Source organism: Mauremys reevesii, linkage group 1 (assembly GCF_016161935.1).
Source record: "Mauremys reevesii isolate NIE-2019 linkage group 1, ASM1616193v1, whole genome shotgun sequence".
NCBI classification, from domain to species: domain Eukaryota; kingdom Metazoa; phylum Chordata; order Testudines; family Geoemydidae; genus Mauremys; species Mauremys reevesii.
This window is the reverse complement of record NC_052623.1, coordinates 361,303,585-361,329,555: the sequence shown is the minus strand read 5'-3', so window position 1 is coordinate 361,329,555 and position 25,971 is coordinate 361,303,585. Positions and strand designations below refer to the sequence as shown.

The 25,971-nt window shown below is 50.5% G+C and overlaps 2 protein-coding genes across 6 annotated transcripts; one reads left to right on the top strand and one right to left on the bottom strand.

The window, feature by feature from the left end:
• Positions 1-248: 248 nt before the first annotated feature.
• NME6 (NME/NM23 nucleoside diphosphate kinase 6) lies at positions 249-6,421 on the bottom strand. 2 transcript variants are annotated; one of them, XM_039520368.1, is made up of 5 exons: positions 6,349-6,421; positions 5,021-5,137; positions 2,772-2,811; positions 1,928-2,088; positions 249-1,637 (listed from the first exon to the last, which is right to left on the bottom strand). In XM_039520368.1, exons 1-5 carry the CDS (start codon positions 6,419-6,421, stop codon positions 1,471-1,473), a joined length of 558 nt encoding a protein of 185 aa, XP_039376302.1. In that variant the 3' UTR covers positions 249-1,470. The 2 variants fall into 2 exon arrangements, with proteins under 2 accessions (XP_039376302.1, XP_039376301.1); XM_039520367.1 differs by lacking the exon at positions 6,349-6,421 and adding an exon at positions 5,339-5,532 and having other exon boundaries at positions 5,021-5,123.
• A 122-nt stretch (positions 6,422-6,543) lies between these two features.
• On the top strand, positions 6,544-25,899 carry RABL2B (RAB, member of RAS oncogene family like 2B). 4 transcript variants are annotated; one of them, XM_039520369.1, is made up of 10 exons: positions 6,544-6,738; positions 7,267-7,345; positions 8,132-8,283; positions 8,563-8,592; positions 11,401-11,480; positions 15,542-15,621; positions 23,692-23,803; positions 24,741-24,838; positions 25,098-25,181; positions 25,446-25,899. In XM_039520369.1, the coding sequence occupies exons 3-10, from the start codon at positions 8,168-8,170 to the stop codon at positions 25,521-25,523; spliced, it is 678 nt and encodes a 225-aa protein (XP_039376303.1). In that variant the 5' UTR covers positions 6,544-6,738; positions 7,267-7,345; positions 8,132-8,167; the 3' UTR covers positions 25,524-25,899. The 4 variants fall into 4 exon arrangements, with proteins under 4 accessions (XP_039376303.1, XP_039376306.1, XP_039376304.1 ...); XM_039520372.1 differs by lacking the exon at positions 7,267-7,345 and having other exon boundaries at positions 8,135-8,283; XM_039520370.1 differs by lacking the exon at positions 7,267-7,345.
• Positions 25,900-25,971: the final 72 nt, after the last annotated feature.

Genomic DNA, 25,971 nt, shown 5'->3' with positions numbered 1-25,971 from the left:
TAACTCCTCTCCCTCCCTGATATTTATCCTTCTGATGTATTTCTAGAGAGCACTCGTATCTCCCCTCAGCCTTTGTCTGGTCAGGCTAAACAAGCCAAGATCCTTGAGTCTCTTCTCGTAAGGTAGGTTTTCCATTCCAGCCAGTCCCCTGACATGAGGCTGGATTGGAGCCAGCATCCACTAGAGGATAAAGGCTCTGTGATGGGGCTTCATACCCACCATATGCAAGGCTAGTGAATGTATCCAATTTGTCATGCTTTACACTCAGGGAGGTGGATAGCTAACTGGCTCCTGGTCAGAGGGTGCAGAGCTAAGCCATAATAAAGTAGACTGAGGGAGCTCAATTGAGGGAGAAACAGCAGAGGAGACAGGTCTTTCTGAGAGAAGCGCTGGGTTAGGGTACACAGACAGAGAATGGGGGTAGTGGGCTACAGGGGAAGCATAGGCTCCTGCAAGGGAAGCCCCAAGATAGGGTCTTTAAGTAGAGAAGAGACGATTTCAGTAGCCCAAGAGGGCAGAACTACTATTCAATTTTGTTTGGACTTGTTCATGATACCCCAGAAGGGGTCTGACCTTAGGGGACTTGGGTGGAGGGTTGAGACACATAAGAGCTGGTGCCATAGGCAGGTGGGGAGTAAGAACTGCTGGAGCTAAAGATAGTGCCACTGATGCTAGGGGGTGCGCCGAAGGTCAGTGAGCTCAACCACAGGCTCTTACCCTGATGCGTTGCATCCCACCACCCTGGGCCTAGGCTGAAACCAGCACCCTACAGGTGAAGTTGTGTCTCCCATGTAACACAGAGGTATCTCTGTGATCTGGCTCGGCCATGCCAGCTGATCCACTCTGTCCTCTGCAAGCTCTGTCAATGAAAATGCCTGCAGCAAAGAAAGCTTTATTACTGCAGCACACCATGGCTGTGTTGGAGAAATGCTTTACAGACGAAAGCACTAGATAAGCAAGGAAGATTGTCGCTGGTAATGAACATCCAGAGTGCATGTGGGCAAGGCAGTGGGATCGGCTTTGCGCTTCACAGAGATATTCCACACTCATCCTCATCACCGACACCCGTGCTCTCACCCCTGCACACAGCTGTGCCCTGTGGGGGCAGCCCCCCGTCCCCACTGCACCCAGCTTATATGCGAGCACACTCAGTGCTGGTGAATAGCAGGCTGGGGTTCCTCTGCCATTCTGAAGTTCAATGGATTCCTGCTGGTATCTGAGGTTTGTCTGTAGCATCCATGCTATCTAGGTGCTACACGTGCAGCCAGAGGTAAGTGAGACACTCCCCCAGAGCGTGGTGTAATGTGTATTGCATCTGGTATTCGCCCACTGTAACAGACATTACATAGCTCCCTGTCCTTGTTACAGGGATAGTCCAGCTGGTGCTGCTAGCAGCACTTCCTGCATGGAAGGCAATGCCCCCTCACCATCTCCAAGGGGGTTAGTCAATGGTAAGTCTCCCCCTCTGCTCTAGGATGACTCTGTCCTGCCAGCCTTGGGTAGGCTGTGAACACGCTCCTCTGCGTCGTAGCGTGCCAGGCCGCAGCGCAGATGTGGCTCGTCCTGCTGGTACCAGAGACTCTCGCTGAACTCTGGGAAGAAGAGGGCAATTTCTCTACGGGCCGATGCCACCGAGTCTGTGAGAGGAGAGAGAGAGAGCCTGAGGTGATGGTGGCACACTGCCTCGATCGTACCCTGAGTTCTGCTCAGAGGGGTGAAGGTGACAGCCTATGCTCATGGGCCTAAATTCTACCAGTGCATCCCTGAGTCATAGGACTGGGGTGAATGGAGCCTATCTGCTTAGATTGGAGGAACCTGCAGGGATGCAAGGACATGGGGTTTGGGCACCAGCAGAGGCAATGAGTGCACTGAGACAGTGCCCCCATCTGGCCTTCCTCCACCCCAATGACTGCCCTGGTGTTCTTACCTGAGCCATGTGTGGCGTTCCTCGTGTCAGTGAGGCCATAGGCTCCTCGGATGGAGTCTGGAGCTGTGTTTCGGGCTCGGTACACTTTGGTGGGTCCCATGAGAGACCTCCAGCGTGCAACAGCATCTTCATGGGCTAGGATATAAGCCCGCATTGGGCCACTGTGAAAACGCAGCCAGGTGGGTACAAGAAAAGACAAGATTACAGCAGGATGGGGGCATCTCAAGTGCTTTCTGGCCTCAGACACAGCAGGGTCAGAGTGGCAGGCGAAGGGGGCTGCCATGCAGCAGTCCTCAGGGACACAGAGCAGGCTGATTGAGAGATGACAGTAGCCAGGACCCCAGGGTTATCCCAGACTGTTAAAACACCCTGATTCCAGGGCAGTGACCTGATTTAAGGTAGCCTAGAAAGAATGGCATTTTTTAACAGTACAGCTCGCACTCCCCCAAGGGCTATGCTGGCAGGGCAGCACTGAGGATCAGCTGGTGCCGGACTGGAATCACCAAGTTCTAGCCTTGAGGCCTAAGCATCATTCACTGTCCTACGAATGCTGCCTCTGGGACATAAGTTTCATGAATCCAGGAATGAGCTTGCCGATTGCCCTGTCCCACCCCCATTCTCCCCTTACCAAGGCAGGGGAGGGAGCATTTACCAAGGTGAAGGAGCCTCCCATGGCAAAATGGCAGCAGCATTGCTAGAAGCAGCACCAGCATGAGGGGGCAATGGCATGTGTGTGACAGTGGGTGTCACCCCCACTCACTCCTGACAGCCAGAACAGCTCCCAACCCCCATGGCTGGGATTCACTGCTGAGCTAGGACTGATGGGGAAGAGGAGGGGAGGTACCTGGCCATGAACTCCACCAGCCTCTGATAGAAAAATCGCCCTGCAAGGAGAGAGAGAGCATTTCACTCTAAGGGGGCATAGATGCCAAGTTTCCCCGTCATACTGATACCCTTGCTTGGTCTTGCCCTTGCCCTACCACCCTCCCCTCACCCCACTGCCCTTTCCTTTGCTGCTCTTACAATAGGAACAGAGGCGTTGCCAGCCCAGGGCATGTCTAGCAAAGCAGCCTGTCTCTGACTGGGACTGATACCAGCTGCTTCGACAGCAGGGGCAGAACCCCCCAGTGGACAATTCTGGGATAACCTGCCTTTGTGGGAGAGTCTCCCCAACCCTATCAGTCAATGGCTAGCTCCTCCCTGCAGCAGGAGGGTTTATCTTATCCTAGCAAAAGTAAGGAGGGGTTCTTGTGGCAACTTAGAGCCTAACACATTTATTTGGGCATAAGCTTTTGTGCGCTAAAACCCACTTCATCAGATGCATGGAGTGAAAAATACAGTAAGAAGAATATATATCAGGGGTCAGCAACCTTTCAGAAGTGGTGTGCCGAGTCTTCGTTTATTCACTTTAATTTAAGGTTTCCCATGCCAGTAATACAATTTAACCTTTTTAGAAGGTCTCTTTCTATAAGTCTATAATATATAACTAAACTATTGTTGTATGTAAAGTAAATAAGGTTTCAAAATGTTTAAGAGGCTTCATTTAAAATTAAATTAAAATGCAGAGCCCCCTGGACTGGTGGCCAGGACCCGGGCAGTGTGAGTGCCACTGAAAATCAGCTCGCGTGCCGCCTTCAGCACCATAGGTTGCCTACCCCTGATATATATTATAGCACAGGGATCGGAAACCTTTGGCACACGGCTCACCAGGGTAAGCATTGGCCTGAAGGGGCGAACCGCGGCCAGTGGGAGCCGCGATCGGCCGAACCTGCGGAAGCAGCAGGTAAACAAACCAGCCCGGCCTGCCAGGGTGCTTACCCTGGCGAGCCACATGCCAAAGGTTGCCGATCCCTGTTATAGCACATGAAAAGATGGGAGGTGCCTTACCAAGTGGGGTGTCACTGCTAATGAGCCCATTCAATTAAGGTGGAAGTGGCCTATTCTCGACAGTTGACAAGAAGGGGTGAATACCAAGGGAGGGAAAATTACTTTTGTAGTGCTAACAAGGCCAATGCAATCAAGGTGGCCCATTTCCAGCAGCAGACAAGAAGATGTGAGTATCAATAGAGGGAAAATTACTTTTTATAGTGACCCATCCACTCCCAGTCTTTATTCAGGCTTAATTTGATGGTGTCCAGTTTGCAAATTATTTCCAGTTCTGCAGTTTCTCACTGGAGTCTGTTTTTGAAGTTTTTTTGTTGAAGAATTCCTACTTTTAAGATACCATCAAGACTAACATGGCTACCACTCCGAAACTTATCCTAGCAGATATAATAGAAGCCATTTATTTCATAGAATCATAGAATCTCAGGGTTGGAAGGGACCTCAGGAGGTCATCTAGTCCAACCCCCTGTATTTGTTTGTATCCATCCATCTATGGTACATATCTGGCCCCTATTACTCCAGGAGCAGAGCACCTGGCAATTTTTAATGTACTGTATTTATCTTCACAACATGAGGCATGTAGGGAAGTGTGATTATCTCCATGTCTCAGATGGGGAACTGAGGTACTAAGTGACTAGTCCAAAGTCATGCAAGAAGTCTGTAGCAGAGAACTATGCAGGTAAGTGTCTAATTGTGTTTTGACTCCTACTGAACTTTTGGCCTCAGTAATGCCTCGTGGCAGTGAGTTCCACAGATTGTGTGTTGCGTAATAAATATTTCCTATGATAAGTCTTACGTGTAGTGCCTTTCAGGTTCTTTGAATGACCTGTTGCATTCAGAGAGTGTGAACAGGACTTCTTGATTTACCTGCTATCTGTCCTATGGCATCTATCCTCATAGTATCTGAGCACCTTCCAAGAGAAATCAGTTCTGTATCCCTCTGTCATGCCCCCTTTCATTCGTCTCCTCATTGAACTACACAATCTGTCTTCGAATCTCTCTCCACACAAGAGTCTTTCCAACTCTCTCCTCCTCTTTGCCTATCTCTCAACCCCCTGTCCTTCTGCAGCGTCCCTCCTGAGAGAGGCTAACCTGCGCCCTTTCCTGTGCTCCCCACTGCCCTGCATGAGCAAAGACAACCTCCCGTCCCAGGGTTCACGCCCTGAAGGGCGCAGTTAGGGTCAGTGGCAAGCTCCCTGTGATCACTACCTGAGTGCTCCTGGTAAAATCGCTGGCTATCTTCCCTTCTCCACATCAGCTCCTTGGTCCGCACGATGAGGAATTTGTTATTTAGGATGGTTTCGTGCACGGCCTGGAAAGGCAGGGCAAGGGTGAGGCACAAACACATCAGATGTTGCAGAACAAAGACTTCAGCCAAGGGACCAGGGGGATCCTGACTACTGGGAGAAAGGTGTGGTCAGAGCAAGAGAGACTACAGTGCCAAGCACAGGGGGTAAGTACAGGCTAGCTCCTGGAAACGGATACAGTGCAACTAGAATAATTCACAAGGCCTCATACTCCACCGACCTGAATTCTGGGGTAGGGCCCCTGGTTCCTATGGCACCTCCAGCAAGAATGGGGCAGTTCTTGCCTCATCAAACTCTTGTGCCAGCCTCTGCAGACAGAGGAACCCCAGCAAATGTCTTTCCAAAAGAGGACTAAGCTTGTGGCGCACAACTCACTATGGGCAATCCAGGGAGGGATCTGGCAGGCTCCGCAGCAGCGGAACAGGGCATAACTGGGCCCAGGAGCCATGTTCACATGGGTCAGTGACCAAGAATCCAACGGGGGGGGGGGTACTACCGCCTCCCAGGGGGACGGGCTAGGCCAGGGGCTACCAAAGACTAATGCGTGGGGGAGGGCGGGATGGACCAGGCCGGGGGGTATCACCAACTAACACCTCCCGGGGGATGGGCCGGGCGGGGAAGAGACTCCCGGGGAATGGGCCGGGGGCTCCCAGGGGACGGGCTAGGCCAGGGGCTACCAACGACTAATGCGTGGGGAGGAGGAGGATGGACCAGGCCGGGGTACCACCAACTAACACCTCCCGGGGGCCGGGCCGGCCCGGGGGTGGAGGCTCCCGGGGGCCGGGCCGGGCAGGGGAGGAAGAGACTCCCGGGAGGAGGATGGGCCGGGGTACCACCGCCTCCCGGGGACGGGCTAGGCCAGGGGTACCAACGACTAATGCGTGGGGAGGGAGGATGGGCCAGGCCGGGGTACCACCAACTAACATTTCCCGGGGACAGGCCGGCCCGGGGGTGGAGGCTCCCGGGGGCCGGGCCGGGCGGGAAGAGACTCCCGGGAATGGGCCGGGGCTCCCAGGGGACAGGCTAGGCCAGGGGTACCAACTACTAATGCGTGGGGGAGGAGGAAGGGCCAGGCCGGAGGGTACCACCAACTAACACCTCCTGGGGGAGGGGGGGTGGAGGCTCCTGGGGGTGGGGCCGGGCCGGGCCGGGCGGCTCCAGGGGCTTTGCCAGCGGGCGGGGCGCAGCGGCTGGAGCCGGCGGGGGGACCCCCTCACCTCGAGCACCAGCGGTGGGCCACGGCGTCCGGCTTCAGCACCGCCAGCGTGAGCTGCAGCGGCCGCGCGGAGCGCAGCGACCCCATGGCGCTCGCGGCCGCGCAGCGCGTGCACGGGGCGGCGGGGGCGCGCGGGGCCTCGGGCGCGTCGCCATGGTGACAGAGGATGGTGCAGTGCCTGGGAAGGGGTAGATCGGGAGGCGGGCTCGGGGCCCGGGGTCTGCCCTGGGGGGGCGGGGTACGGCGCCCCCCTTGGTGTCCAGGCCCAACCCCTAGTATGTCGGTCGGCGGCTCAGGCGCTCCGTGGACAACCTGGGCCGCGAGGTCCTTTAGGCGCGTGGGGGGCAGCCCGGGGCCTCGCGCCGCCGCGTCGCGTAGCAGCAGGGACGCGGCTGGGCCGGCCGGTGAGTGTCGGGCCGGGGCTCTGCGGAGACGGGGCCGCCTGGGGAGAGCGGGAGCTGCCCCCCGGGGGGGTGACAGGCGGGGTGGCCAGGAGCTGTCCCCGGGGGAGGGGTGACAGGTGGGGAGCTGCACCCGGGGAGGGGTGATAGATGGGATAGCCAGGAGCAGTCCCCAGAGGTGGGGAGCTGTCCCGGGGAGGGAGGGAGGGAGGGGGGAGAGGTGGTGTAGCCAGGAGCTGTCCCTGGGGGGTAGGAGTGGAGAGCTGTCCCTCCGGTGGGGCAGGGGGAGGGGTGATAGGTGGGGAGCTGCCCCCGGGGGGAGGGGAGAGGAGCTGTCCCCCGGGTGGGAGGGGTGATAGATGCGGTAGCCAGGAGCTGTCCCCGGGGGAGAGGTGGGGAGCTGTCCCCCCCGATGGGACAGGGGCAGGGGTGACAGGTGGGGAGCTGCCCCCGGGAGGGATGGGAGACCAAGGAGTTGTCGGTGGTGTCAGGAGGCTCTGGATGAATTGGTGCCTTTCCATTCCATTCTAGGTAGGTGTCTCCACCAAAGGGCTGGCGTCTGATCCAGCACAGCGGGCTGGCAAACTTTTTGACCCAAGGGCCGCATCGGGTTTGTATGGAGGGCCGGTTAGGGGAGGCACAGCCATGTGTGGCCCAGCCCCTATGCCCCGCTGCTTCTTGCCCCCTGACGCCCCCTCCCAGGACTCCTGCCCCATCCACCCACCCCAATCCCTGTCCCCTGACCGCCCCCGGAACTCCCACCCCTGACTGCCCCTCCATCCAACCCCCCCTTTCATTCCTGAATGCCTCCCCAGAACCCCTGCCCCATCTACTCACCCCTTCTCCCTGACAACCCCCAGAACCTCTGCCCCTCACTGCCCCCCGCTGCCCCATCCAACCCCCTCCTGACGGCTCCCCGGGACCCCTGCGCCCATTCAACCCCCCTGTTATCCACACCCCCACCCTCTGACCACCACCCCAAACTCCCCTGCCTTCTATCCAACGCCCCCTGCTCCCTTCCCCCTTACCGCACTGCCTGGAGCACCCGTGGCTGGCGGCGCAGTTGTAGCTGAAGCCAGCCACGCCACCGCGCAGCACAGAGCACTGGGTCAGGCTGCGGCTCTGCAGCTGCACTGCCCGGCCGTCCAGAGCATTGCGCCGGCGGCGCGGTGCGCTGAGCCTGTGGGGGAGGGGGAACAGCAGGGGAGGGGATGGGGGCTAGCCTCCTGGCCAGGAGCTCAGGGGCCGGGCAGGAGGGTCCTGCGGGCCATAGTTTGCCCACCTCTGGTTTATCATAACTGCTCTTTGACGGCTAGGAAGGAGACTGTAACACTAGGAGCTTATCCTAGCTCTTTCTGAGAGGCTCAGAAAAATAAAATCTTCCCCTTGGTCCTAGGAGAGGTGGCTTCTGTGCAGCTAGGGTGGAGGCAGCATGGCTAGAGATGCACCAGGGGGAGATTCCTGTGAGGAGCTGGACCAGACAAAGTATGATGCAGATGAGAACGTGAAGATTATCTGCCTGGGGGACAGCGCTGTGGGGAAATCCAAGTAAGTAACTGGCCCTTATTGCACATGCCAGGAAGGCTACAGCAACATACAAGCTTGGCACTCCTCAACCAGTGTCTGGTCTCTGCCTCTCCCCTGCACAAAGCAGTAGCTCTAGTTATTGTTGTTACCTACACAGTGGTTTATTAGCTGTGTCTGAGGCCAACGGAGAGGCTGAATGGGTAGGAGTGGGGTGCCTATCTGTATCAGGGATGAGGAGAAAGAAGATAATAAGATGATCAGGTAAGGACTAATGGGCCTGTGTCATTTCTCTACTTGCAGGTTAATGGAAAGGTTCCTCCTGGATGGATTGTATCCTTTGGGTTCTTTCAGACCTCACCGCTGTTTATTTTTGTTCTTGGGCCCAGGAGGGTACATGAGGGGAAAATGGTCTGTTTGAGGCCTTTTTGTTTAACCATGTTCTTCCTATCAGGGGCTCTCATTCCATCTTCACCAGAGTTGTTTCCTGGCTTTCACTGCCTGATCTAGACTCTCTTCATACTACGTTGATGAGCTAGCTAAATCCACACAGCACTTGGGAACTTATAACTTCTGTTCCTCCTAAGAAGGTCTCCTGCCCACCCCCGCCGTATTTTCTTTAGAATTCCTTTCCTGAGCGCTGCAGTGCTAGCAGCTGGTCCTGTGAGGCGTATAGGACTGTCATGGGCACTTCAACTACAGAGCTCCTACTCCCTCCCTTAGCGCTTGTACACACTAGCACTTACTTCAATATAACTTATGTCGCTCAGCGGTGTGGAAAAGCCTCCCCCTCCCCGAGCGATGTAAGTTACACTGGCCTAAGCGCCAGTGTGGACAGTGCTATGTCGGTGGGAGACACTCTCTCGCCAACATAGCTACCGCCACTCAGGGAGGTGTAGTAATTATGCCAATGGGAGCGCTCTCTCCCGTCAGCATAGAGCAGGCCTGCACAACTCGTAAAGCGGCGAGGGCCACATTGCTCCAAAGAAAACAGCTGAGGGCCGAAACCTCCCGGCCCCACAGAAACACCCCGCCCCAGGGCCACCCAGCCCTGGGGAAACAAACCCTCCTTCCCCAGCGCCACCCCACCAAAACAGCTGTGGGCCAAAAAGGAAGGTTGGGGGTGGGGAGGTTTTGATTTTAAATCAACCAGGGGCTCCCAGCTGAAGAGGTGGCTGGGAGCCCTCAGGGACAAATTAAAGGGCCGGGGGCTCCGGCGGCTGGGGGAACCCGGCAGGGCCGGCTCTAGGTTTTTTGCTGCCCCAAGCAAAAAAAAAAAATTGGCTGCCCCCTGTCCCAGCCCTGGGCTCCCCCCTGTACCCCCCTGCTGCCCCAGTCCTGGGCTCTCCCCCCACCCACACCCCCTGCCGCTTCAGCGCTGGGCTCCCCCCTTCCTCCCCACCAGTGCCCTCCCCCCACCCCGCTGCTGCCCCAGCCCTGGGCTCCCCCCCCACCAACACACCTCCTGCCGCCCCAGCCCTGGGTCACTAGTAACTCGCTCCCAGGGTGGGTCATTCAGCAGGAATTTTGGATGTGCACAAAACACAGACAGGATTGGTTCCCATATGGTTACAGAGCTGCAGTAAAGTGGAACAATTTTCAGCTTGTGTGATTGGAGGATATCTGGATGCATATTATAAGACTGTCCTCCATAAATGAGGAAAAGTTGAGGTGCCTTTATTATTCTTTTGTTCCACTCTTTCTTTCTATGGGGAATTTGCCAATGCAATATCACTGTCTTCCTTTTAAACAAACAAAAAGGCAATGGCTGTTGAAAATAGTAATTCCAGTCCTAATAAGCATTTCTTGCTCAATTTTATCCTACTTTTTCTACAGCAAGTTACAGTGGATCAGCTGCCCAAACTGAGCTTGAGCACTCCTGAATTTTGAGGTGTTCAAATCTGGAAGGCAGGTGCTGGGGGGGGGGGGGCGCTGTGGGCCCCTTGGGGGAGCATGACAGCAATGTGTCTGGAGCTGCATAGAGCCAGACACACTGCTCTGAGTGGCACGGTACGGGGGCTGGGGGTTGGAGAAGGGGTAAGGAATTCCAGGGGGCAGTCAAGGGACAGGGAGCAGGGGGAGTTGGATGGGGTGGAGGTTCAGGGGGGCAGTCAGGGGACAGGCAGCAGGTGGATAGGCATGGGAGTCTCAGGAGTTCATCAGGGGACAGGTGGGGGTGAGGTCCTGAGGGGAAGTTGGGGGGGATCTCAGGAGGGGGCAGTTGGGGACAAGGAGAAGGGAGGCTTAGATAGGGGCTGGGGTACCAAGGGGCAGTTAGGGGCAGGGGTCTCGGGAGGGGGCAATCGGGGGACAAGGAGCAGCGGCATTTAGATAGGGGGTGGGGTCCTGGGAAAGGGATATCAGGAGACAAGGACCAGCTGTGTTAGATAGGGGGTGGAGGTCCTGGGGGACAGTTAGGGCAGGGGTCCATGGAGGGGGCAATCAGCCGCTGCGGGCCGGGATTCAAAGGGCTGTGGGCTGCTCTCCGCTGCGGGCAGTGCAGAGCCCTCTGACTCCCTGCCACAGCTGGAATTTAAAGGGCTCTGGGCTCCCTGTAGCTGCGGGCAGCGCAGAGCAGAGCCCTTTGATTCCCGGCCGCAGCTGGGATTTAAAGGGCTCTGTGCTCTCCGCAGCTGCGGGCAGCCCAGAGCCCTCTGACTCCTGGCCGCGGCTGGGATTTAAAGGGCTCTGGGCTCCCCGCAGCTGCGGGCAGCGCAGAGCCCTCTGACTCCCGGCTGCAGCTGGGATTCAAAGGGCTCTGGGCTGCCCGCAGAGCGCTGTGTGTGGGGGATTCAGAATCCCCCCGCGGGCTGCACAGGGAGGCTCTGCGGGCCGCATGTTGTGCAGGCCTGGCATAGAGCATCTGCACTAGCAGCACTACAGTGGTGCAGCTACCTCGGTACAGCTGTGCGGTTGTATTGATTCTAGTGTAGACTAGCCCTTAGTTTGGGATTGAAACTCTGAGGCAAATTTGAGTGAATAGCTTGGCTATGCTACACCCTGCAGAGGAGCAGCTTGGTGACCAGCTGCTGACTGCTTGCCCTAGCCCCCCTCAAGCAAGTTCCCCTCACAGGTGCTCTACTGAACATGAGATTGGTGTCTGGATAAGACTCACTTTTCAGCTCCTTAACCTATGCACAGCCGATCCCAGCAGCTCTCTACGTTTGCCTTGACACTCTACAAATACACAACCAATGTGGATGGGAAGAATATCCTTGTGGGTAAGCACCTCCTAGGAGATGAGCACCTATCCTCCTTGTGAGTGCTGGGTACAGCTGCAGGAAATCCCTGTTATGGCATCGCTAAAGGATCTCTGTTGATTCCAGGAATTCCTGTGCATCTCAGTTGGTTGTAAACTGAACCCAAATAAGGACAGTGGCAGTGTCCATGGTATCAGTGTCACTGTTGACCATTTTTGTAGAAACACTTGTGCTATTTTTAGTTGTACTTTTCGTGCTGACTGTGCTTGGGGCTATATAGGACACAAAGACAGTGCCTGCTTGAGGAGCTTACAATCTCAAAGGCACCGTTAGGAAGACAGATCACACTGGGAAATTGAGATAAGGGAATGACCTTTGTAATTGCTATGAACTCCCAGTTTTGGAGTACTGCAGAAGAAATGAGTCTAAGAGGGATTTGAATGAGAATTTGGTGAACACAGATTGGGAGATCATTTTGCACCTGAGGCAGCATGAAGAAGGCCCAGAGACAGAAGTGTGAGAAGGAATGAAAAGATCATTGAGGCTAGTACCATTGGTGGAGTGGAAGGGGTATGGGGGGCATGTTAACGGAAAAGTACTGTGATGTAGGCAGGTGTGCAGTGATGCAGGACATTGGAGGCAAGACCAAGGAATTTAAATTTAATGCAGTTGCAAAGAGGGAGCCAGCAGAGGGACCAAAAGGGATGAGAGGTCAGCTTGGCAGGCAAGGAAGTTAATGTTATGGGCTGTATTTTGGATGGACTGGAGGGGCATGATGAAAGAATCATGGACGCCACCGAGGATAAGGCTGCTGTAATCAGGATGGGAGGTGATTGAAGCCTAGACAGGTGTTCTAGCTTTTGGGACCAAAAAGAAGAGCTGGATTTTTAATATATTGTACATGAAAAAGCAGTGAGATTTGGATAAGATAGGAGGAGGAGAGGGAGAGGTCAGTAAGGCTGGGCCACAGGATGGTGGTGGTGTCATCAGAAATGGGAAACGTTACTAATGTGCTTCTCCAGTGGGGCAGGAACAGTGTGAAAACCTGAGAATAAGGTTACAAATGACTCAGTGTTCTGTCCTATTTTGGTCCGTGTCATGGCAGTGAGGCTAGCGGCACTTCAATCCTCTTTCTGATCTCTCTGACTCCAAAGTGTTTGGTCTCTTGGGATGGAATCTCATGATTCTTCTGTTCTTAGATGGTATCCTGGTACACTGAGCCATGAATACCAAAAGCTTATCATCTTGCTGGCCAGACTCAGTTTCAGGAACCTGTGTGCTTCCTACCTTCAGGATCCTGTGAAAAGCAATACTGACCAACAGCTTTCTTCAAACCAATTGTTTTGATTTAGCAGTTGGAATGAAGTACAGCATATACCACTTATCAGCAACCTCTCATTTCCCAGCAAGAAGTTGCTATTCTCCAGAAGTTGCCAATAACCAAAAGGCAGGTTTTTGGGACTGCAGCCAGGAATGAAGTGCTGGGACATGCTGAGCCTGGGCCCCCAGCACCAGGCCAAGATGCAGCCCTGAGAGCGCCAGGAGAGGCACCATGCAGGCCCCTAGCACTCCTGCTCCCCCTGGAAAGCATCTGGACCGCAACTCGCATCCCAGCTGCTGCCCTGCCTATAGCTCCCCCTCCCAGCCTGCAGCACCACTGGAGAGGAAGCTGTGGGGGTAGTCTTTGGACAGGGCAGCATTGGGGAGAGGCGAGCAGCAGCCCAGGTGCTGGGGCTTTCCACGGGGAGCAGGGATGCTGGGGGCTCGTGGGGCTGCACTGTACCTCTTCCTGCATTCTCCCTCTCCCTGGGTTTTTCATATCCCAGTGCTTCCATACCTGGCTGCAGCCCCCAAAACCTGCCTACTACTGGGTCTTTCCATGGGGAATGGGGGTACTGAGCCCAGGCCCCCAGTGCCAGGGCAGGGCACAGCCCAGACAACGCAAGAAGAAGTACTCTGCAGCCCCATGGGCCCCCGACATCCCTGCCCCCAGTGGAAACCCTGGCATTCGGGCTGCAGCTCATCTCCATGCTGCTGCCCTCTCTGCAGCCTACCCTCCCAGCCTCTCCTCCCACTTTGCAGTGCTGGGACTCCTGCATTATCTCCTGTGTGGCTGCTGGATCCCCACCCATGGGGGAAGCTCCATGTCAAAGAAGAAAAGTTGCCAATTAGCATCATGACAGTTGCAAATATCTGAGTCCAGTTAACTTTATAATTAATGGGATAGGATCAGCTTCCAGCAAAATGTTGCTAATAACCGAAAATTGTCAGTATCAGGATTGTTAATGAGCAGTATGTACTGTATTAGAGAAAAAGGGATTTTTAAAACAGCAAAGAGCCTACACATTACACATATAGTCTCATTGATAATAATCATCATCTCCAGAAGGGACCATTGCAGTCATCTAGTCTGGCCTCCAATATAGTACAGGCCACAGAACTCCCACCCCGCAAAAAAATTCCTAGAACAGATCTCTTAGAAAAATATCCAATCTTGATTTTAAAATTGCCAGTGATAGAGAATCCATCATAGCCCTTGATAAATTATTCCAGTGATTAATTACTCTTATAATTAAAAATGTACGCTTTATTTCCAGTCTGAATTTGTCTAGCTTCAACTTCCAACCACTGGATCATATTAGACCTTTTTCTGCTGGGTTGAAGTATTTGTTCCCTATGTAGGTGCTTATAGACTGTAATCAAGTCACCTTTTCACCTCCTTTTAGTTGAGTCTATCATTTTAAGGCATGTTTTCCCATCTTTTAATCATTCTCATGGTTCTTCTCTGAATATTCTCCAATTCACCAACATCCTTCTTGAATTGTAAACACCAGAAATGAACACAGTACTCTAGCATCCCAGGATCTCTTTAGCTCGTTTGGACACAGTGTTATATCTGGAGCTCATGTTCAGCTCATTATCCACCAAGAACCTCAAATCTGTTTCAGAATCACTTCCTTCCAGGCTAGAGTCCCCCATCCTGTGAGTATGGCCTACCGTCTTTGTTCCCAGATGTATACATTTACATTTGGGCATATTAAAACTCATATTGTTTGGTTGCACACAGTTTACTAAGCAATCTAGATTGCTCTGCATCAGTGACCTGTCCTCTTAATTATTTACCACTGCCCCAATTTTTGTTTCATTTGCAAATTTTATCAGCGATGATTTTGTTTTCTTTCAGGTCATTGATAAGATGTAAAATAGTGTAGGGCCAGAGGCATGGATGGCAAGAAGGAGGGAGAGATTGGGGCCGGGGAGCGGGGGGATGTATGTGAGTAGCCATAGCAATGGGTGTGATGGTGGGAATGTTGGAGGAGCTGGAGCAGTGTCCAAACTGTTTGAGGGTGGGGAGAGGCGGAGCAGGGGAGTCTGAGCAGTTGGAGGCAATATGGAGAGGTTAGAACTGGGGGAGGGTGTTGGTACAATGCAGGAAAGAATGGAGTGGAAAGGAGGGGGTTGGAGCTGTGCAGTGGGGAAGTTAGTGAAGCTACACTTGCTCCCCTTCCTCTTACACTTCACAGCAGAGTCACTCAGTAGTTCGGGACCTGGCTACTTCAGAGACCACCTTATCCTCCATGGCTCTGCAGCCACAGGGACAGTGCAGCTGGACAGAACCACATTTAGGCTGCCCAGTGAGGAGGACAGCCAGGATTCTGGCATGGAGAATGCTCTACGGACCACCCTGCTAAAAAGATCACACTGCCATTGTTGAGATCACCCCTAATCTGTATAGGTTTGGATCCCACAATCATCCCAGTACTATCTGCGTACTTCTCACCCTATTTTCCTCAGCTTTCGCACCCATGCCTTGCCTTGCCTTGCTAGTCTGCGTTTTTTGCACTACTGTATTTACACCAATGCCAACTGTCTCTGCTGGGACATTGTACAGGCATAGCTAAACTCCATGTATCGCTAGAGCCTATGTTTGTAAACTGGTCAAGGAATGTCTCCGCCTATTATGGCAAAGGCTCGTGTCAGTCGGCATATAGGAGAGGGCTGAACTCTGGGGCTGGGTTGTGAGGGGCTTGGAAGTTCTTTCCTGTCATGGCATGCTGAACTTGCTGGTTTGTGCCTTTCAGACTTCTGGGACACAGCCGGACAGGAGAGATTCCAGAGTATGCATGCATCCTATTACCACAAGGCCCATGCTTGTATCATGGTAAGGGCATTCTTCTGGCTTTCACTCTGTGTGTGTAAAGGATTCCTGGCTGATAACAGAACCTGTTTGGTATGCATCCTACACATTACCTTTAATAATGTTACCCCAAGTACAGCCTCTTAAGGCCAGAGTGGTTGAACTGGAGGAGCTAAGGAAGACAGAGAGGTACACAGAGGAGACTCTCCGGGACACAGCAGAGCGGTCCCACCCCCACCTTCTGTACTGCTGAGGAATATGAAAGTCTTGGGGAAGGAGAACATCAAACTGGAGCAGATGGAAACAATCCCATAGTTGGGACCCTCCTTTCAGATGATGCCATGGTATCTTCTCACACTGAGGATATCTCTCCAGGGGAGGGGACCCCAGTTATTGGAAGAGACTGGTAATAGTAATGGGGGATTCGATTATTAGAAATATAAATAGTTGGGTTTGCGATGACCAGGAGAACTGCATAGTAAATTGCATGCTGGGTGTGAAAGTTGCAGATCTTTCAAGACATCTAGACAGATTTATGTGCAGTGCTAGGGAGGAGCTGGTGGTTATGGTTCATGTGGGTACCAATGACATAGGGGAAGGTAGGCGAAAGGTTCTGGAGGTCACATTTAGGCTGCTAGGTAAGAGATAAAAGTCTAGGACTTCCATTGTCTGAAACGCTTCTAGTTCCAAGCAGAGAGCCAGGTAGACAGGCATCACTGCAGGGTCTCAATGCATGGATCAGACAGTGATGTAGAAATGGGTTTAGATTTATTAGGAACTGCGGTACCTTTTAGAAAAGGAGGAGCCTATATGGGAAGGATGGGGTCCCCCTAAATCAAAATGGAGCCAGATTGCTGGCACTTAAAATTAAAAAGGTCGTAGAGGAATTTTTAAACAAAGGACTGGTGAAAGCTGAAAGGTGCGGAGGAAAACATGGTGCAGACAGAGACATTCCTTAGGGGAGGATCTATTAATGGGAGTTCTCTATGTCCTAGTAAAGAAGTTGATAAAGTACAGGTAGAAGCTTAAAAGAAACAGTCAAATGAAAGAGAGTCCCACTCGGTTACATCACACAAAGGCAGACAATTAAATATTGACAAATTTTATAAGTGCCTATAGACAAATGAAAGAAGTCTAAATACTAAAATGGGTGAACTTGAGTGCCTGGTATTAAGTGAGGATATTGATATCACAGATACTTGAGGGAATGATGATAATCAATAGGACACGGTAATACCAAGGTACAAAATATAAAGGAATGGCAGAGTAGGTCAGGCTGGTTGGGGAGTGGCACTATATGTGAAAGAAAGCACAGAGTCAAATGTAGTAAAAGTCATAAATGAATCAAACTGCCATAGAATTTCTATGGATAGTAATTCCATGCTTGAATAGTAAGAGTATAGCAGTAGGAATATACTGCCGACCGCCTGACCACGATGGTGATGGTGATTATGAAATGCTCAGGGACATTAGAGAGGCTATAAAAATTGAAAAGTTAATAATAATAGGGTATTTTAACTATTGACATGTCACCTCAGGATGGGATGCAGAAATAACATTTTTAGACACTATGAATGACTGCTTCTTGGAGCAGCTAGTCCTGGAATCCACAAAGGCAGAGCCAATTCTCGATTTAGTGGCGCACAGGATCTGGTCCAATGGGTATATATAACTAAACCACTCAGTAATAGCGACCATAATGTAATGAAAATTAACATCCTTGTGTGGGGTGAAATACCAAAGAAGCCCACCTCTGTAGTATTTAACTTCAGAAAGGGGAACTACACAAAAACGAGGAAGCTAGTTAAACAGAAATTAAAAGGAACAGTCACAAGAGTGAAATGCCTGCAGGGGCGGCTCCAGGCCCCAGCACGCCAAGCGTGTGCTTGGGGCAGCATGCCGCAGGGGGCGCTCTGCCGGTCGCTGGGAGGGCGGCAGGCAGGCAGCCTTCGGCAGCATGCCTGCGGAGGGTCTGCTGGTCCCGCAGCTTCGGTGGAGCCGCGGGACCAGCGGACCCTCTGCAGGCACGCCTGCAGGAGGTCCACCGGAGCCACAGGACCAACGACCGGCAGAGATAATAAGACAGAAAATATCTTATTATATCATAATGCCACTATATAAGTCATGTTGTGCCCACACCTAGAATACTGTGTGCCATTCAGGGCGCTCCCATCTCAAAAAATATATGTTAGAATTGGAAAAGATACAGAGAGAGGCAACAAAAAGTGAAATCCCTGCAAGTTGCATGGGCCCTTTTTAAAGATACCATAATAGAGGCCCAACTTCAATGTATACCCCAAATTAAGAAAAACAGTAAAAGAACTAAAAAAAGAGCCACCGTGGCTTAACAACCATGTAAAAGAAGCAGTGAGAGATAAAAAGACTTCCTTTAAAAGGTGGAAGTCAAATCCTAGTGAGGCAAATAGAAAGGAACACAAACACTGCCAACTTAAGTGCAAGAGTGTAATAAGAAAAGCCAAAGAGGAGTTTGAAGAACGACTAGCCAAAAACTCTAAAGGTAATAACAAAATGTTTTTTAAGTACATCAGAAGCAGGAAGCCTGCTAAACAACCAGTGGGGCCCCTTGACGATCAAAATACAAAAGGAGCGCTTAAAGACGATAAAGTCATTGTGGAGAAACTAAATGGATTCTTTGCTTCAGTCTTCATGACTGAGGATGTTAGGGAGATTCCCAAACCTGAGCTGGCTTTTGTAGGTGACAAATCTGAGGAACTGTCACAGATTGAAGTGTCACTAGAGGAGGTTTTGGAATTAATTGATAAACTCAACATTAACAAGTCACCGGGACCAGATGGCATTCACCCAACAGTTCTGAAAGAACTCAAATGTGAAGTTGCGGAACTATTAACTAAGGTTTGTAACCTGTCCTTTAAATCGGCTTCGGTACCCAATGACTGGAAGTTAGCTAATGTAATACCAATATTTAAAAAGGGCTCTAGGGGTGATCCCGGCAATTACAGACCGGTAAGTCTAACGTCGGTACCGGGCAAATTAGGTGAAACAATAGTTAAGAATAAAATTGTCAGACACATAGAAAAACATAAACTGTTGAGCAATAGTTCAACATGGTTTCTGTAAAGGGAAATCGTGTCTTACTAATCTATTAGAGTTCTTTGAAGGGGTCAACAAACATGTGAACAAGGGGGATCCGGTGGACATAGTGTACTTAGATTTTCAGAAAGCCTTTGACAAGGTCCCTCACCAAAGGCTTTTATGTAAATTAAGCTGTCATGGGATAAAAGGGAAGGTCCTTTCATGGATTGAGAACTGGTTAAAGGACAGGGAACAAAGGGTAGGAATTAATGGTAAATTCTCAGAATGGAGAGGGGTAACTAGTGGTGTTCCCCAGGGCTCAGTCCTAGGACCAATCCTATTCAATTTTTTCATAAATGATCTGGAGAAAGGGGTAAACAGTGAGGTGGCAAAGTTTGCAGATGATACTAAACTGCTCAAGATAGTTAAGACCAAAGCAGATTGTGAAGAACTTCAAAAAGATCTCACAAAACTAAGTGATTGGGCAACAAAATGGCAAATGAAATTTAATGTGGATAAATGTAAAGTAATGCACGTTGGAAAAAATAACCCCAACTATACATACAACATGATGGGGGCTAATTTAGCTACAACGAGTCAGGAAAAAGATCTTGGAGTCATCATGGATAGTTCTCTGAAGATGTCCACGCAGTGTGCAGAGGCGGTCAAAAAAGCAAACAGGATGTTAGGAATCAGTTCTGCAGAAAAGGACCTAGGGGTTACGGTGGACGAAAAGCTGAATATGAGTCAACAGTGTGCCCTTGTTGCCAAGAAGGCTAATGGCATTTTGGGTTGTATAAGTAGGGGCATTTCCAGCAGATCGAGGGATGTGATCATTCCCCTCTATTCAGCACTGGTGAGGCCTCATTTGGAGTACTGTGTCCAGTTTTGGGCCCCACACTACAAGAAGGATGTGAATAAATTGGAGAGAGTCCAGCGGAGGGCAACAAAAATGATTAGGGGGCTGGAGCACATGACTTATGAGGAGAGGCTGAGGGAACTGGGATTGTTTAGCCTGCAGAAGAGAAGAATGAGGGGGGATTTGATAGCTGCTTTCAACTACCTGAAAGGCGGTTCCAAAGAGGATGGATCTAGACTGTTCTCAGTGGTAGAAGATGACACAACAAGGAGTAATGGTCTCAAGTTGCAGAGGGGGAGGTTTAGGTTGGACATTAGGAAAAACTTTTTCACTAGTAAGGTGGTGAAGAACTGGAATGGGTTACCTAGGGAGGTGGTGGAATCTCCTTCCTTAGAGGTTTTTAAGGTCAGGCTTGACAAAGCCCTGGCTGGGATGATTTAGTTGGGTTTGGTCCTGCTTTGAGCAGGGGGTTGGACTAGATACCTCCTGAGGTCCCTTCCAACCCTGAGATTCTATGATTCTATGATTAAAAAGGGGATAGAAAATAAGACTGAGAATATATTATTGCCCTTATATAAATCCATGGTACGCCCACATCTCGAATACTGTGTACAGATGTGGTCTCCTCACCTCAAAAAAGATATTCTAGCACTAGAAAAGGTTCAGAAAAGGGCAACTAAAATGATTAGGGGTTTGGAGAGGGTCCCATACGAGGAAAGATTAAAGAGGCTAGGACTCTTCAGCTTGGAAAAGAGAAGACTAAGGGGGGACATGATAGAGGTATATAAAATCATGAGTGATGTCGAGAAAGTGTATAAGGAAAAGTTATTTACTTATTCCCATAATACAAGAACTAGGGGTCACCAAATGAAATTAATTGGCAGCAGGTTTAAAACAAATAAAATGAAGTTCTTCTTCACGCAGCGCACAGTCAACTTGTGGAACTCCTTACTTGAGGAGGTTGTGAAGACTAGGACTATAACAATGTTTAAAAGGGGACTGGATAAATTCATGGTGGCTAAGTCCATAAATGGCTATTAGCCAGGATGGGTAAGAATGGTGTCCCTAGCCTCTGTTCGTCAGAGGATGGAGATGGATGGCAGGAGAGAGATCACTTGATCATTGCCTGTTAGGTTCACTCCCTCTGGGGCACCTGGCATTGGCCACTGTTGGTAGACAGATACTGGGCTAGATGGACCTTTGGTCTGACCCGGTACGGCCTTTCTTATGTAAAATGATTATGGGTATGGAACAGCTTCCAGATGAGGAGAAATTAAAAAGACTGGGACTGTTCAGGTTGGAAAAGAGACAACTAAGGGGGGATATGATAGATGTTAATAAAATCATGACTGGTGTGGAGAAAGTGAATAAGGAAGTATTATTTACCCCTTCACATAACACATGAACCAGGCATCACCCGATGAAATTAATAGGCAGCAGGCTTAAAACAAACAAAAGGATGTACTTCTTCACCCATTGCACAGTCAACCTGAGGAACTCCCTGCCAGGGGATGTTGTGAAGGCCAAAATTATAACTGGGTTAAAAAAATAATTAGATAAGTTCATGGAAGATAGGTTCATCAGTGGCTATTAGCCAAGATGATCAAAGATTCAACCCCATCCTCTGGGTATCCCTAAGCCCTTAACTGCCAGATGCTGGAACTGGACAACAGGGGATGGCTCACTCGATAATTACCTTGTCCTTTTCACTCCCTCTGAAGCGTCTGGCACTGGCCACTGTCAGAAGACAAGTTATTGAGCTAGATCAGTGGTTCCGAAACTGGGGTTCGTGAACAAATGTTACAGGGGGTTCTCGGGAAAAATTCCCTAATGGTGGACAGAGCTGTCCCTAGGAACCCCGGGCAGCATGGGCCAGCAGCACGGAGCCCCTGGACCTTCAAGAGCTAAGCAGATCAAAGCAAGCATATTTATCACATTTGCTGCTTCTACAGAACCAGACTAACACGGCTACCCCTCTGATACTTATCACACTGAGGAGATTTAAACTTCAAGATTCCTTATAAGAAATGGAAAGGGAGGTGGATAGTTTTTGATGTTTTTAAAATTAAATAGACAGCTAGTATTGTTTTTAAAATTATTATGAAGAACAAGTTTAAGCTTTGTTGTAACATGTCTTGTTTGCCTGGACTGGTTAAGACTTGAATGCTTGTGTAGGAGGAACTCTTTGAGTTGGCTTCTTAAATACCTTCATGCTGTTTCACATCTGATACTCCTTGATGAAATATAGGAGCCTTGTCTTATAACAGGCTTATTCAAAGTGATACGAGCTACGAAAGTGAGATCTTGGAAGAGTGTTGCTGTTTTCCTAATGTAATAAAAATACTGTAATGATAAATAATAATAAATAGTGTATAATAAGCATGTCATAAAAACAAATTTTATATTTCCAAGTCACTGCTTTTATAATTTATACTCAGGTAAAGGAGAAAATCCTGGAGATATTCATTTTTAGGAGGGAGTTCACAAGACTTGACATTTTAGTGAAAGGGGTTCACAGGTTGTTAAAGTTTGGGAACCACTGAGCTAGATGGACCTTTGGTCTGACCTAGTATGGCCATTCTTATGTTCTTACGTAGTGCTGTAAATAGTTCCTTTCCTGGCTTGCTGTTGACAGTCCTTCCTATACTGTTCTCCTGTTCCTTCTCCCGTCATTATTTACCTTTAGCACCTTTCACCTTTCCTCATAACTCCATCCCTCCACCCCTTTGTATTTCTGTTGTTTGCTCAACTCCATCCAATTCATCAATAGCTTTCCAGTAATACCATGCCCAGAACAGGATGCACTTTTCCTGGTGCAATCACATCAAAGCCATATAGGGAGGTCTGTCCCTTTGTTGTTTTGTGACTCGATGCCTTGGAGCATGCAGCACAAAGCTGCATTGGTTATTCTGCAGGATTAGTGCATTGTAAATTAATGTCCCATTTGCTGCCTCCTCTCACTGCCCATGTCAGCCATTGCTGCTTCCCATTGCTGGAGTTTCCTGCCCAGATGTGTTCCCTTTCCAGGCTTTAATCTCTTTACTCTCCTCTGTCCACACTATTATTCTCAGCTCCTCCTAACTTAGCATCATTTGTAAACCTCACTAACATGTTGCTGACTCCCTTGTCTAGATTATTAATGACAAGTTTCAGAGTAGCAGCCATGTTAGTCTGTATCCGCAAAAAGAACAGGAGTACTTGTGGCACCTTAGAGACTAACAAATTTATTTCAGCATGAGCTTTCGTGAGCTACAGCTCACTTCTTCGGATGCATAGAATGGAACACAAAGACAGAAGATATTTATACATACAGAGAACATGAAAAGGTGGAAGTACCCATACCAACAGGAAGAGTCTAATCAATTGAGATGAGCTATCAACAGCAGGAGAAAAAAAACTTTTGAAGTGATAATTAAGATGACCCATAGAAGGTGTGAGGAGAACTTAACATAGTTCTCCTCACACCTTAACATAGTTCTCCTTCTGTGGGTCATCTTAATTATCACTTCAAAAGTTTTTTTTCTCCTGCTAACGATAGCTCATCTCAATTGATTAGACTCTTCCTGTTGGTATGCATACTTCCACCTTTTCATGTTCTCTGTATGTATAAATATCTCCTGTCTGTGTGTTCCATTCTATGCATCCGAAGAAGTGAGCTGTAGCTCACGAAAGCTCGTGCTGAAATACATTTGTTAGTCTCTTAGATTATTAATGAAGTTTGTAAATCAGACTGGGCCTGACCCTTCCCCACCCTCCTTATTGTTAAGGGCGAGTATCCTCAGCACTATACAAGGCACCTTGTGCAGGGAGATCAAGAGGCTGATGATAGCTTAGTGCAGGGAGAGGGGCTGGTTTTATTTTTAATGGCTTGATGATAGTTTGCCATTTACCATAGCCTCTGTTTTACCACCTTCCTGCCAGTTGTCAGCCCCTACGCTGGTGTCTAGTCTAAGCCAATTGTAATTAATTCCATGGGATGCTGTATCAAACATTTTGATCCAATCTAAATAATCTCCCTTCAGCATCTTCCCTTCAGGCACTAACTCTGCAATTCTGTGTGTTTAAAAAGAAAGGCAGTGGTTTTGCATGGTGGCATGAGTTCTTTGCAAATGCTCAGTGCAGTGGGTTGCTCAGGGACTGTCCAGCTGCAGGCCTGGTGACAGGTGGCTCTTCCTTGGCAGGTGTTTGATGTGCAGAGGAAGGTCACCTACAAGAACCTGAATAACTGGTACAAGGAGCTGAGAGAGTTCCGCCCAGAGATCCCCTGCATTGTGGTGGCCAACAAAATTGATGGTGAGTGTTTCTGCCTCTTAGCCTTTCAGTGCTGTGGGATGGTCCTTTTGTGATATGGCTGAGGGAAGTGACCGCCTGGCTGGTCCCAAGGGCTTCTTGGAGATGGACTCCATCAGTCATATTTTACTAGATAAAGTGCGGGCCTTTCTCAGCATGTTTTTGCCTCTTGACTTTGTTTTGCCCAGAAAAAGAAACTGAAAACACACATTTTGTTTTCCTATCCCCTGCCCTGAACAGCAACTTGCAGCACATTGGCCAGCTGGCACAGCCCTCTTAGCTCACCAGGTTCCCTGACCTGGCTACTGTTTATAGTCCGTATTGTGGAAGGACCCAGAGGCCCCATCCAGATCAGGCCCCTTTGTGCATAGGTTGAGACTGTCCCTGCCCCACAGAGATTGCAGTCTGCTTTGGGACAAGAATCAACAAGTGAGTGTGACAAACAGTGGAAAAGCAGCGGAGGGAGGGCAAAGGTGATGGTTCTATGACAACACCGGTACGCTGCAAGTGTCCTAGGCGGTGAACCACTGTTAGCAATAGTGTGAAACGTTTGAAAGACATCCCTAGCACAGACAGAGCCATGCAGGCCTGGGAGCTGGGACAGATGACAAGTAATGATCCGTTGTTTACACTGCACCAGATGTCCCTCAGTGAGGTGAGAGTCCCTGTCGGTCGCTCTGTGGAAAGCCTTGACCAGCAACAAAAAGGTCCTTTTCCATCCAGTACTTCCTTGCTAATTGTTAGCTTAGCCTGCCACCCTTTGCAGGGACCTCTCGTTGTCAGGAGGCACCATCCAAACCATGCGCTATATGAAGGGGGCCTTGCCAGCGAGATGCCCCCATGCAGGTTGCATGGATTCCTTCTCTATGCTGTCCCAGGGCATGCTTGGCCTGCTACCAGCAGTGATGACTCAACAACTGCTTCTCCTTTGCTCCTTCAGCGGATATGAAAGTGACTCAGAAAAGCTTCAACTTTGCCCGGAAGTTCAATCTGCCCTTCTATTTTGTCTCAGCTGCAGATGGCACCAATGTAGTGAAGGTAAATCTTGGCTATGTTAGGTGGGACTGGTGCCAGGCTGCATGGGGAGGTGAGACGAAGCAGGGGTTCTTTGTGAGACAGGATGTTTCACTGGCTGCCTCCCAGGTGTAGGGGGTCCCGTTGCTGGAGGGTTGTCTCATGGCTGGTTTCTCTAGAGTGCTTTAGGGTGGGGGGGAAAGTCCTGTGCATTCACCTGGGGTTGGGCATCTCAGACGCCCCTCTCATTCCCAGAGTGACAAGTGCCCCTCTTTCTCCCCAGCTCTTCAGTGATGCTATCAAACTGGCCGTTGCGTACAAACAGAATTCAGGGGATTTTATGGATGAGGTCATGCAGGAGCTGGAGGTAAGAGAGCCCTGCCTAAAGCTCGCCTCCCTCTCCTTAGTGGTTGCCAGCACCACGCACCTTCCCTCACTAGGAAAAAGCCCCCAGTCCCAGCTCAGAGTGGGTGAGGCGGGCCCTGTGTTGGGAGCGTTGTGGGGATCCTGTACAGACTGTCCCAGATTAGGGGTGAGGGGATGAGATGCTGTGCTGGGAGTGCCATGGTGGGGTGGGGAATGGCTGGTTCCCATTTGCTTCTCACCATTCCCCCGTCCTGCTCCCTTCCAGAACTTTGAGCTGCAGAAAAAGGGGGAGGACTCGGATAAAGAGGAGAACTGCCCTGAGGAGAAGCCCCCATCCACCTGAGCCCAGGCCTCAGACCAACCTTGTGCTGCTCCCTATCGCCCAGCTTCTTCATGGTTGGGTAGAACCATCACTCTCTGTCAGGGGAGAGCAGATTTCTCATGCACTGGCTGTGCTGGGAGCCTCTGGCTGGGACCATCCCTCCCTGGGAGGGAGACTGTTTGGGCCTGATCTTCCTGGCCTGGACCCCATCCTCCTGAGCATCCGGGACACAGAAGGAACAAGAATACATGTGACTGCTGCCTGCCCCTGTGGGAGGGAAGGAGGGCATTTGCTGAGGTGTTGGGCCGCTGCCTGCCCTGCAGGGAAGGGTCCTGCCCAGGTGTCTATTAGCAGAGCCCAGATTGAGAAAACCAACACTAAAGGATTTTTTTACAAAGCGTTGAGCCTGGGTCCTTCCTGCACCCGAACCATGTTTGAATAGCTGCCCTTCCCACTGCTGTTTCAACCC